General features: G+C 29.9%; 2 protein-coding genes across 2 annotated transcripts in view; both read left to right on the top strand.

The window, feature by feature from the left end:
• Positions 1-235: 235 nt before the first annotated feature.
• LOC136795014 (inhibitor of growth protein 5-like) lies at positions 236-6,495 on the top strand (the record flags this gene model as incomplete). Its single annotated transcript, XM_067045952.1, is given in 3 exon segments — positions 236-334; positions 3,532-3,692; positions 6,303-6,495. Coding segments are annotated over 3 exon segments (362 nt in total), but the record flags the coding sequence as incomplete, so codon positions are not given.
• A 7,112-nt stretch (positions 6,496-13,607) lies between these two features.
• LOC106682270 (uncharacterized) overlaps positions 13,608-14,167 on the top strand; it is a 4,698-nt gene continuing 4,138 nt past the window's right edge. Inside the window, exon 1 of the mRNA XM_014423024.3 lies at positions 13,608-13,746. Within this exon, the coding sequence (XP_014278510.1) occupies positions 13,687-13,746 (60 nt within the window). The 5' untranslated portion in view covers positions 13,608-13,686. The remainder of the gene's footprint in view (positions 13,747-14,167) is intronic.

Below are 14,167 nucleotides of genomic sequence, written 5' to 3'. Positions count from 1 at the left end.
CCTACTTCTAAGCTGATATTACTGTCTGAGCTATCCCACTCCCTACTTCTAAGCTGATATTTTTATATATCTATATATTTTAATAATTTCATGTTTTTCTTGCTCTTTTTGTAATTTGTTTTACGAACTTTTTCAATTGTTATAACTTTTTTTAATAGACTTGTTACAACTTTATTATAAAATTACATTTTTTTATGGTAACTTCAGATTTAATTATAATATTAACATTTTGCAGGTGGTAGGAAAAAGACTAAGGAGAAAGAAAAGAAGAAAAAGACTGCCTCATCCGAAGAAGATACCGCCGTCAAAGCTGCTGCTAAAAGGAAAAAGAAAAGTAAACACTTTTTTTATTATCTTTTTTTAAAAGTATTTATAAGATGTAGTGTTATGCCATTGACTGCCTTTATCATTGTGTTCCAAAATGATTATTTCGATGGGATAAAGTTTTTGGTTATGGTTAACATGGAGGACTAGTTGTTGTGCTGTGCCAGTTTGGTTTGCTCACATGGCCTCACATGGATGTTCTATAGCAGTATCTTTGTTAACAGAGTTTCCTGTATACTTTGGAAGGGAAAGACAAACATCTTGAAGTATAATTATATTAATAATGAGAAAAAATAATGATTAAGTAGGTTGCTAATAAATTAGTAAGAAAAATTACTGTTAAAATCATTAGAAGATATAACAGATCAAAAATGCTATTTCAGGGGTGTTGGAATCTCATTGTTGTTCCTTTGATTAGTTTCTGTTTGTAGTGCCTTATGTATCATTTGTATGGATAATAAGTATTAAAAAAAAAAACAGGTGTTTTTTTTCTACAAATTCTTGCATTTACAATTTTTATTTATAAACCAGTTGTGATGAAAATTTATTTATATATTTATAAATAATAATATTATATAAAAGAAGTTAACGTATTTGTTTTGAAGTGTTTTAAGTTATTTTATATCAATTGTGATGATTTGACTTTCTAAATAAGTTTTAGAAACAAAAAAAACAACACATATATCATTATATTTCTGAAGTAAAACTCATTATTATTTGATCCTTTCAAAATTCTTTGTACAGACAATTTATTGCTGACATTAAATTCTTCATTAGTCTCTGTTATAAACAATGCATATATCATTATTTAATTCGGTTTATCATTTATTATTATCATATGTAACTGTCTTCCCCTTTATTTCCATTTTACTAATTTCACAAAAAATGTCATAGGAAAAAATTATCATTTGTGATCTCTTAACGTAATCAGGGATTACTGCAAAAAATGACTTGGTGTGAAGGTAGCATCCAAAGAAATTTGTGTGGTATACCTTGAATTGACAATTATGACATATATTTTCGAGAATAATTTTAATGTGTTGATTTTCTACTGATATTTAAATAAAATTTATTTTCTGCACAAATACTTTTGTAACTAGATAATATTATGTTGGTGGTTGGCATGCATATTGAAATAAATTTCAATTAAACACTAAAAAATTTTTTCTACAAATGTCTGATTTTTATAGTCCATCTTTGAGAAATTAAAAAAAAAAACAGTTAACATTTCTGTTTGACTATTTGTGGATTAAGTGAATTTCTTATCTATTTTAACTGAGCTTACTGTTCTGAAATCTAATTCCAAATGTTCTTCTTATTCAGAATGAAAACATGTTTCAAATTTTTTCCTAATATTTTATGAGAAGGATACATCAGTTTACAATCAAAAGTTTGCATTGTGTTAATCCATGATATCTGTTTTTACTTATTTTATATTACTCCATGATATCTGTACTTATTCATATTTTGTTACTCCATGATATCTATATTTATTTATTTATTTTTTAATTTAACTAATCAACTCTATTTTTTTCCATATTCAATTTTATTTATAATATTATCATTGGACTTGATAAACCCTCGGCTGTTGCAACGTCTTCTCGATATCACAACTAGTACTCTGACAACATTCTGTTTTACATAGGCATTCTCGTAGAGGATTTCCTTTGAAATCTGACCCCCCTTTCACCACTCCCCTCCCATGGCCCATCTCATCAGCTCGACTTTTCCTAATATGAGCTGTGATGTCTGTAAATATCATCAGTTGTAGTTTTTTCTTCCATTTACAATTAAGGAAAACATGCCTTTAACTATATTGCAAAGGATCGTAATTATAATTTACTATTTCATAAATGGCGGAATAATTTTGAATAAAATATTTCTTGGCTGGCAATCATAACAAATTTTGTTACTGAACATATTTGAAGCTGATTTCGCAAGAATTTGATTTCTTAAATTGAAATATCGATTTTTAAAAATAATTATTGTATTTTAAAAAAATTAAAGGAGCATAAAAATCATTGATAATATTATAATAGATAATAGTACTTAACAATCATCACATAATGTTTTATTACTAAAAGCAAGGAAACAAGAAAAAGTCAATTATGAAACCAACTAGTGTCTGATGACTCAACGTTCACCTAGTTTTCTATTCTCTGACATTCTTGAATGTATTTTAGAACAGTCCCTTTTTAATCTGCAACAGTAGTCTGTAAATTATGTTTGTATCTCAATTTCTTTATAGAGGTTGTCTGCAGTTTTAATATCCTGGTAAAATCTTTCATCTTGTTACAATCTGGGCCCTGTTTCATAATAAAGTACAAACTAATACTATTAGTATTGTAGATTTATCTTAATGCAATTACACAGACTTGTAAAATAGTACTTTAGTATTTTTTTTATTGCTATAATATCACTAATAGTCATCCCTATCATGAAAAAAATAAGTATTAGTGTTATTAACACACAAGTTTGTACACTTGTACTATGAACTAATATTATTAGCTTTCATTATGAAACAGGGTCTTGGTATGTCCTAAATTTTGAAGGAAAAATGGTCTAGTTCTACAAGTTGTTGTAGAAATAATGCATCTCTGTGCTTAAATTGCTGAAATTAGAATCTAAAATTGTTTATTGAAGTTGAAAAAAAAAAATGGAAGATCTTTGATTGAGTGTGTGTATTATATTAAAAGAAAAAAAAACTCATATAGTAATTAAACTATTTAATGTCAGCCAATATTTCCTCCACCCCATTTTGCAGGGGCTTCATCAGGGCTAAAAAAAAAATAGAAACAACTAAAATAATCTAACAATGTAATAATGTAACAACTAAAATAATGTAACAAAGCAAAATAATAGAGATATAAATATTACTTAAAATAAGTTTTCAAATATTTTAAATGATATTTAGTCACACCTTAGTTTACTTTTATTTCATGTTATCTGTTCTTTTATTTTGTTATGATATTTTAGTTGTTTGTTTTGTATCTTTTTTAGCACTACAAAGTGTGGCAGAACGTTGTCCCACATTGAATAGTTTTATTACTATTTGTGTTTTTTTCACCACTAGCAGACCATCTTCTGTTTTTATAAAAAAAAAGAAAAAGAAAAAAAAATGGTTTTATTTAGATTCAGTGCCCCGATCATAGCTAGAATCAATTGTGAATTCTACCACAGCCTCAATTAATATTATTTTTATTTCAGCCATCGGAAGTGGAGGAGCATCTGCTAGACAGACAAAAGAAGAGGAATCTCCAGGTCTTGGAACTGAAGTCTTGGACATGCCCGTGGACCCCAACGAGCCTACCTACTGCCTCTGCCATCAGGTGTCCTACGGCGAAATGATAGGCTGCGACAATCCTGACGTGAGTAAACAATATTTTTATTTATTATTCATATTTACTGCCTTCTGTAGTTTATTCATATCACGCATAACCTTAATGTTTGTTATATGATTATATAAAAGTATATCATTAGGGGTATATTGGTTATGGGAAGGCAGGAACGTAATGTAAATTAGTTCAGAAAACATAAATATAAGTTTTAAAAACAGATAGAATCTAAAATAGATATATTAAATATATAAAATATAAATAGATAGAATATAAAAATTGATGAAGATAGCTTACTTCACAGTATTGCTGAATACAAAGAAACTAATTTTATAAAAAAAAAAAAAAAAAAAAAAAATTAAAGGCTCTCTCAGAATAGAACTCCAATGGGAGTCAAAAAAAAAAAAAAAAAAAATTAAAGGTTCTCTCTTTTAGGAATATTACAACTTTTCAATTAGTTCTTCTTACATAAGCCATCGATATGGAAATAATATTTATTACTAATAATAATATTAAAGTGTAAATAAATTGAAAATTAAACTATACAATCAATATTATATAATTTCTAATTTTATGAATACTGAACGTACATTCGAATAATCTTGGAATGCTTACATATATATTTATATGAAAGGAATATGGTCCGGGTGCGGTCAAGAAAAACTCAAATAGAAGAAATATACTATTTTAATGAGCCAACGTTTCGCCCCACGTTGCAGGGCTTCTTCAGGGCTATTTTGACGGCAGTCAAAACTAAAAAAAATTATCATTCTTTATCATAAAAATTATCATTTTTTAGTTTTGACTGCCGTCAAAATAGCCCTGAAGAAGCCCTGCAACGTGGGGCGAAACGTTGGCTCATTAAAATAGTATATTTCTTCTATTTGAGTTTTTCTTGACCGCACCCGGACCATATTCCTTTCATCTCTACACACGGTCAATCAATAATCTTCCAATATATATTTATAATCTGTTTTAATTTTCTGCATTACGGATAGAAGTTTTTTTGTTCATTCATTTCTTATTTATAAAGACTTTCACTTTGTAGTTTGTTCCATTAACTAATTTAAACCTCCAAGGGTAAAAAAAAAATCATTTTTAATATTAATTTCATTTGGAGAAACCATAAAATCCATTCAGTGCCTCAAACATTAACTTTTTTTCAAAAAATTATAAAGCATTATTTTCAAGTTTCTGTATAATGTATATTAATAATAAATACATAAATTGAAACCTTTGTTTACAAATGAGATATGTTGTATTATTTAAAGAGAAACAAATTCTCTTGATACTAAGCAATACATACTTCCAAGAATTACTCTAAAAGTAACTGGATCAAGTCATTCTTAAAACTTACATAATTTTCTGTTATCTTTAATCAATTCATTAATATTGCTTTATATGGCTGAAAAATGTAAAATAACTATTAACGTTTGTTTTTGATATTGTCTATCCTGAGGCACAACTGATTTGTCCTTCTATAATTGAGAACTTTAGATCCTCCCTTAATCGCTGATGTATTAACTGTTGAAAATGTTAGTTATTTTGTACCTCTTTGACTGATCTCTCTTCCAAGACTTTAATTGTTTTCTGAAGAGCCAAATGTTTAAAACTGACTTTCAGACTCAGACATGTTCTGTCAATAGGAAAAAATTGTACCGATTCATAAAATAACCAAGTCCTAAAAAATGAAGTAGGAAGGACAAGGCATTGAAGTAGTACGCTGAATTCTCATGATGAATATACATGATTAAAATCCAGGTTTGGGACATTAAATTCAGCAGAAAATTAATAAATGGGTTTGTTATGATGTAATTTCAATTTTCCCTCAGATTTTTTCTTTGTTTTACTCACCCTTGAAGAATTAAATACCTTACTCTAAGCTGATGTGAAGTATCTGAACGACCATGATGTCTTCTAAGAAGTCCTTATTGGTATTTTGTGGGTTTAGTTTATTATTATACCAATACCTTGTGATTGTGCTCTAAACATCAATTAACATATAGAGTGGGTTTAGTTTATTGTTATACCAATACCTTGTGATTGTGCACTATACATCAATTAAAATAGTCAGCCATGCTGAAAGTTTGTGGTAAACTACACTATAATATCCCTTGTTTGTTTATGGTTAGTTTTAAGAGTAGTGTTGTTTATTTTTTCGAACATTTTTTTAAAACTATTTTGTTAATTGTACACCTACTCCTTTGTTAACTATACGCCCACTCCTTTGTCGTCTTGGTACTGTACTTAACTGCGATTGCCCTTGAGGTAGCCGGCTAGAACTGTGTTAACAGTTTAATTTATTTTTATTTCTCTTTATATAATTTTATACTTTTGAAGAAGAAAAAGAAAAATTTATTTTTGATTTTTTGGGGGGAAAAGAAAATTTTACCTAGCAGATAAAACTGTAATTGCTTGGAGTAATTATATGAGGTAGTATCAACATTGATTGGGTAAATTTTTGAAATTGACAAAAGTATTTTTCCTAAGATCATCCATATTAGTAAGAATCAGATTTGGTGTAGTTGGTGTCAGCTTATGGAGTAAATATTATTGTATATATTTTTTTCAGGAAATATCTAATCCTGGTGCAACCGTATTGAATTTATAAATAATCTAAATGACTTTGTTTTAATGTTGCAGTGCCCAATAGAGTGGTTCCACTTTGCCTGTGTTGGCTTGACGACCAAACCGAAGGGGAAATGGTTCTGCCCAAAATGTACTGCCGATCGGAAGAAGAAATAACCATTGTTATATTTATTTTTTCATCTGTACATAGTATCTTTTATCCCTCCTAAATCGTTTTGTAAAAAAATAGAGTTTTTTTACCATCTAACTGACTTTTTTCTATTTAATTTTTCACCCATGAGATTGATATTTACAATTAAATAGTTTTGAATTCTGTGAAGGAATGAAGCATTCTTGGTTAATAAGAAGTAGCATTAATTGGTCTTATAAGAAGTAAAGTATCATAGTTATATGTGATTTATTGAAAATATAATAACTGCAGTTTTCAAAACAAGACAGCTAGAAACAGAACAACGCTTTCTAGATATTGCTGAGTATCTGTTTGAACACAAGATAATTGGCCCTGTTAGAAAATTATTGTAAAGTTGTATCTTAGAGGTAAAGGGCACCATGTCCATTTTTTACTAATTTGGGATTATTACAAATTTTTATGTAATAGTTTTTGCTTTGCGAGAGACGACAAACTCCTAGACTATTAGTAATAGGAGTTTCAAGTTTTTAAATATATAACATATAATATAAATAACATGAATTACACATTTATCTGTTAGAAAACATCTGTTCCAACTGCTCTCCTGAAAACTTAAGAAATGTCTGAGCTGAACACTGTCCTATACGTCTAAGCCACAGATATCACTTATAGATATACTTTGCATAGTATAGCACATCTGACATAGAAATGTCTTAGCTTCAATATGAATTATAGTTATTTCAAAGATAGTATGGTTAACTGGGATTATTTTCATACTGGGGTTGTCCCACAGACTATCCCAAAGGTAGAACTGTTAGAAATTAATTCCAGTCATCAATGCAATCTAAGGAATATTTATGAAATACAGAATTAAAAAAAAATTCCAAATGTACTACTATTAAAACAGTGATTCAGCATGTTTTGAAACGTTTCTACTCACCTATCATCATCATAATAACCAAAAAATTATCTGAGGTGCCTAGGTTATATTACCTTGTAATATTAGTTAAGTTAATGTTATATTTTAATGTGTTGTATTACCATATGTTATATTATTTTAATTTCTTATAAGAAGAAGTAGGTCAGTGGAAAAATCAAACTATTAAAAGAAACTTAATTTTTATTATGTGCCAACATGTTCCTTCTTCATGTTTACTTTCTTCAAGGCGACTAGTGTGCAAGTTCCACAACAAGCTGTGACTTGTGAAACGTCTGCTCAATAATAGTTAAAAAATACTGTTTCTGTTAAAGTAAGAACAGAGTTTGTGACAAACATAACAAAATACTTTCAAATAAATAATGATTTTATTTGATCAAATGTTAACTTAAGTGAGGAACAGATTATTATGAATTGAGTTCCATAAGTTCAATTTGTGAGCAATCAGAAATGAGTTTTAATACAAAATTAAAATAAAGAAGGAGGCAGCCCAGATAGGCAATTAGCAAAACAACTATTAAATAAAAAATTGTGGTAAGTATTAATAAATTAGTAGTGTCCCATTCTAAGGACAATTTTAATTACCCTCTCTCTTTTGATCTATTTTTTTATTTAATGTTCAATTTATTATCTACTTAGCACCCCCATTTTTTAGTCATTTCTTAAAAATATATTTATTGAAATTTACAGCTATATATATAATTATACATTCAGTAAATTTGATCTCAGTTATAATGGACTGATACAGGCATGTAGAGAAACTACCTATTGGTAGCACTCTAAATCATTTTTAAAACGGAAGATCCTTTATAGACTGTGTGTAATTAATAAAAGGAACATGGCCTAGGTGCGGTCAAAAATAATAGTAAAAAAAAAAAATCAATATAAGCCAATGTTTCAGATCACTTTGCAGGGCTCTTGGTTCGACTGTTTTGGAGAAAATTCTGAAAAATTGATTCTAAAAGTGGTTTTTCCGGCTAATCAATATTAAGGAAAAGTTGCTGTCACGCCCCAGACTATATACCCATCTTATATATGTAATTTATAATTTCACTATCATTTGACTTCATTTTTCAGTTCACACACAATTCATTGTGAGACTTAGTTGTTTAGACTCAATGGAGCTAAAACTGTATTTCCGTCGAAAACTGGAATCAGCAATTTTTCATTCAATAGAGGTAAGTGAAAGTAAAAATTGGTTACATGGCACCTCCATTCACCCAGTTCTTTAGTTACTTATTGATATTTATCGCAAGAAACATACTGTCAGTCAAATTGTGTTTTGTTTTTTTAATTTGTTTTAAATCCACTCATTTATCTTTATTTTGAAACGTGAGATTGTGGGCATGTACCTCTGGTGCTACAAGGACGTTCTTCCTCTCCTGCCTTCGCTTTGTTTTTACTGAAATGGAATTTCTTGTTTCGAACCTGAGGAATATCACCAAAGACTACTCAAGTAATGGCCAATAGCGTCAGCACTCGTCTGATGGATTTGAAAAATCAAGAGCTAATTGAGAAAAACCCAGGCTATTTATATCCAACATTTAAATTGATTATTTTATTTTAGTTTCGCTGATAGAATAATTAGTGATATAAATTGTTTTTAAAACTTTAAAGAACACAAATAAGTAAAAACATATTTGTAGGAGGATAGTTTGGATGGTGGTCAATAAAGGTATCAAAATAGTAAAAGAGAACAATTTATTGTAAACCAACGTTTCGCCCCACTTTGCAGGGCTGTCAGTGTGGGTTGCTGAAGTGGGGTGGATGGGTGCTGAAGTCGACTGAAGCACCCCATTCTTTTACTGTTTTGATACCTTTATTAATCCCCCCCCCCCAGACTATCCTACAATCTACTTCATTCGGTCAACTATCTTCTTTCAATATAAAAACATATTTCTTAGTGCCAACATTTCGGCAAGAATTTCTAGCCTTTATCAAGGCTGAGAACAAAAAACAGGATAACAATCAATGAATAAAAGGATATATAGAATGATAAGAAAATAACTAACACATGGCTACATAAATATAGTTAATAGGTAATTAAAGTTAAAAATATAAGTAATTAACTAGTTAAATTACCTATACCTCTTTCGTTACTTTATTTTTAATAATTTTCATTTTGTATATATATTTACTAATTAGATTTTGATTCATATTTTATTTATATATTTTCTTTTCTTAGTTAATTATGATATTATTCTTCTCATACAGCCTTTATTTTCCTATAAAACTTGAACTATTCCTGCCTGTTAAAACTATTTATGTATCCATATGTTAGTTATTTTCTAATCATTCTATGTATCTTTTTATTCATTCCTTGTTATTTTGTTCTTAGCCTTGATGAAGGCTAGAAATTCAGGCCGAAATGTTGGCACTAATAAATAAGTTTTATACTTATTTGTGTTGTTCTCTGACCACTCTCCCAACCATCTCCTTCTCCTTATAAATATTATTCAGAGTCAATTATCTTCTCATCATTAAAAATTCAAAGATTATTATTTCATTTTCGCTTCTTTTATTTCAAATTTCTTTTTTGTATTCTTTCTTTAACTTTTATGTTGTATTCAAACAAGATTGTTGTTTCATTTTTATGTGTATTTTTTCTTTTCTCTTTCTAAGGATGGTCTTATGTTCTTTTTATACGTATCTTTGTAATTTTTATTTCTGTATTTTTTTTCTAAGTATAAATAAATTATCTAATTAAAGCAAATTTGAATATTAGGAAATCCAGCTTATTAAAATAATTTACATTACTAGCACACATTTGAGAAGGGGCATAGTTCTACTTGGGGTGCAGATTTGTTACCTTAAGACCCCCCCCCCTCTCCTCCCTCCTCTTATTTACATAAAAAGATTAGTTTATCATTTTCTACTGATCAATCCATTATATTATGTTTTTATTTTCTATGAAACACCTCACATATTAGGTAAATAATTAATTTTAACAAGGAACTGGCTGGATCAAAAATTAATACAATGTTTATTTATAATTGATAATTACCGTAATTGAACCTTAAAAAAAAAAGAAGAAATTCTCTCTCTCTCCTTGGAGAGAGAATTCCAAATAAAATATGATTAATTAACTGCATGACAGTGCGCTTGTGTCGGGAAGTGACCAATGCAATAAAAGATGAAAAGGTGATGTCACCTAGCATTTAGAATTATTCTCAGACTGCCTCAATCACTATTAATAGTGACGGTTAACAAAAAATGAACATAAGTCCCTAATCAAAAAAACCGGACTAAATAACGAGTAATTTTGTCCTTTAAGAAAAACTAGCACAATTATTTTTGGACTGATCGAAAACCGTAAAGGTATTTCTAAATGTTTGCCAAACAATGGCAAATTAGCGCACGTGCACAAACGTGTGGATGGGTTATTTGGATTGGTTGGTACAAGTTGGCCCGAATTTGTGGCTGACCCCTCAAGTGTAGATTTTTTGGCGCAAAGGGCGTTTGTGCAGCGTCTACACGTTTGTGCAGCGTCTACACGTTTGTATTATTTGAGAACTGTCAACAGATGAATATTTGTGTTATTTTCCCCAACCTTTGGATTCTTCTTTAAGATTGCATATTTCAAAATTCTGTTGATTCGGTATAAATACATTGTTTCAAATCTTGTTAATGAACTTTAATATATACATATATTCATAGATATAGGCATAATAAGTCGAAATAATTAAATTAAAATGATTCTGATCAAAATTCCAGAAGGCCAAGGAATTTATAGGCCATGTGTTACTATTTATCATGTACAACCTACATTGCTTATATTTACTTTTCACATATCTTTGTTATGTTCCATTTCATAACGAAAATTGAGTTAATCGAAAGTAATCGCCGAAAAAATTCAAAAGAATGAGCTTGTGAGTTAACATTAGTTGCTTGTTGGTTGTTGCTTCCTTTGTTTACGAAACATTTGTACAAGTCTTGGATTTGTGGCAAGTGGGTAAACGTGTATATCCAGCATAATAATGCTTGGGCAAACAAAAAATGAAAAAAACCATCGACATTCACACTGTGTTCCAGTGAGGCAAACCTAGCATGCATCGAACGTGTATTAGCTACTACCTTCCATTTTGAATATTTTTATAATAAACTGAATCAAAATGAATTGAGGTACACTAAAAGGAAATCTAAATATGACTATAGAATATGGTGGATGATAAAAATCCCTAAACATTGTATTAAATTACCTTTATTTAATTTTCGTTAACTTTCGTTCAAATATATTTATAAGATACGCATTCATTTAATTGCCTGGATACATCATTTTTATATAAATGCATAATTATGCTGAAGTAAATAAAAAAAACCTGAAAGTTAATTGATAAGCTATAAAGCAATGAATTTACACCCAATGGATAAAATTTAAAATTATACAAACTTCAACTAGATTTAATTATTAATTCCGAAAGTAGGGGAAATTCTATAATTAAAATACTGAGATTCTATAAACTTATTTATTATGGAGCTGTTTTAGAATAATACAAATTGAGCACAAGGTTGTGGATGCGGCACAAGTGTTTGACACAAACATCGATATGGGCTATATCCAATAACAGGACAGTTTTATGAGTTAATTAAAGATCCATGTGTCAACTGTTTCCTGAACAATCGAGGAATAAAAAACAAGTTAACTATCTTAATCCATGATCATATATCGTCTCTTTATGGACAGTGTGGATAATAATTAATAACTTTAATAATTATTATGGAGCTATTTCTGATATATAATCTAAAAGACGAAAAAGCTAAAAAAGATCGTAAATTATAATAGCAACATCGAATTAGGCCGAGAATCAATGGCTCATTAATGACTGATAACATAAATGGTTGTCAGCTGTTGAAATGGGCTTCTAGAAAAGGAAATTTTAATAGGGAAATTCAGACGGGAAAGGAAAAATGAACTCATAGAGCATCCTGGATTCAACACAACGGGAAAGGTTAGCCTGGTTTGGCCATTTAGAAGAGAATAGTATCTGGATGGTTTTCTAAGATAATGGGAACTTAATAAAGGAAGAAGGGGGGAAAGGAGACCAAGAATAGGATGGAAAAAGAAAGTGGAGGAAAATCTGGCAGGACACGCCTTTAGGGAAGAACAACCTGATAAAGAGGTGGAGAGAAAAAAAAAAATTATGGTGGATATTTAAGCAAATGAAAAGACAATTTTATTCAAAATTCTAAATTAAAAAAAAATCTAATATTACTATAAATACTAAGATATTACAAGTTTACCGAAATTGGTATTTGGTATATGTATATTGGGATACAAAAGGGGCACAAGAGAAGAAGAGGAAGACCAATTAGTGGATGGCGAGACAAGATAGTGCAAAGAGCAGGAGGCTGTGGCTAGGAATAGGGATCTGTGGGCTAAAGTAATAAGGAACATAGATTTATTAATTTATAGTCAAGTGTTCGAACACACAATAGAAAATATATTATTCAATAATAACTGGCAAATTATTATTTTATTTTAAATTAATGTATAAAATATTAATCAATAAAGAAGTGGAAATTTTTTCTAAACTAGACTCGCAGCTCCCAAGGGAAATGCTTTTAGTTCCATAAAGAATAAACCTGTTATTATTATAGGTATTCGATATCCGATGTAATCGATATCAGAACATCACTAGCAAGTCTAATTGCAAACAGGCTCAGTCAGCAAGTAAGAAGTTTCATCTCCTTCCCAGAATTTTAAATTATGTGAGTCGAGAACCCAATTCAAACCGCGTAAATGGTGGTCAAACATTACTCCAAGGGGTTACTTCACTCAACATTGCTTATGAACTCTATTTGAAAAAGTCAGCTTACCAGAAATATTTAGGAAAATAGCTAATTCATGGAAAACTTGCGTGGTCTGAGTCAAGTTGAATTTTTTTTAATTTTGCTCCAGGCCCAACTATGTGATGCAAGAACATCCCAGGGCCCACCATCAATCAAACCCATAACTATATTTGGGCCCGCCAATGAGCCCATTAGTTAGGCCTCCCCTCCAAAAAAAAAAAAAATAGATATGAAACAACGTGTACAGTACTCATGTATAAATTATTGATTTATTCGAATTCTGGCAGAAGTAAATATAATATTTCAGCCATGGCTTCCTGGGCCAATGACTCAGAGCGCTGAGAAAACAAAGCAAATCCTCAAAGATTGTTTAATATTCTAATCTAATATACAATGGAGCTAACGATTCGTGCCAGGACCTCGTCCATCAATAAGGAAATCGTGACCACACCTCGCGGTCGGTGATGCGATCCTCTTCTGCACCGGAATCCTTCGGGTCCTACCTGACTCATCCTGAAGGATCATCCTGGTCGCTGCTATAAAAGGGGCGGGGGTCCATCTTCTTCATTAATCCTCTCATCATGTTCACAACAAGAGTCTTCTTACTCCTGTGCCTGGCCGCTGCCGCGCTTGCGTATCCTGTGAGTACTAATAGTAATTTTTTCCAAACCGAAAAATAAGTTTATTTTGTTAGTTACAAAAATCAAATTAAATAAAATTTGAAAAAAAAAATCGGAATTTTTTACAAAATAATTTAATTTGGTTTTAATAAATTCTTAGATTACAAAGGCATCGTTACGAGTTGGTAATTTATTTCAAAAGCCCAAAAAGTTGAGAACGAACTATAAAGTGCGAAAATTATAGCATAAAATTATTCAAAAAGGTTATTTAATTAATAATTACTTACAAAGGCTATTCAGTGTAGTAAATTTTCCAAAAATGCCGGCAGACATCGCTACGTCCAATGGTTCCTCAGATATAGTTTTTCATAAATCAAGAACTAACTACTAGATTTAAATTTTGGAAAAGGGGAAAATTTTGAACAAAACACATATATATATA

Source organism: Halyomorpha halys, unplaced genomic scaffold (assembly GCF_000696795.3).
Source record: "Halyomorpha halys isolate HHAL.00 unplaced genomic scaffold, Hhal_1.1 Scaffold399.1, whole genome shotgun sequence".
NCBI lineage: Eukaryota > Metazoa > Arthropoda > Insecta > Hemiptera > Pentatomidae > Halyomorpha > Halyomorpha halys.
This window is presented reverse-complemented; position numbering and strand designations above follow the sequence as displayed.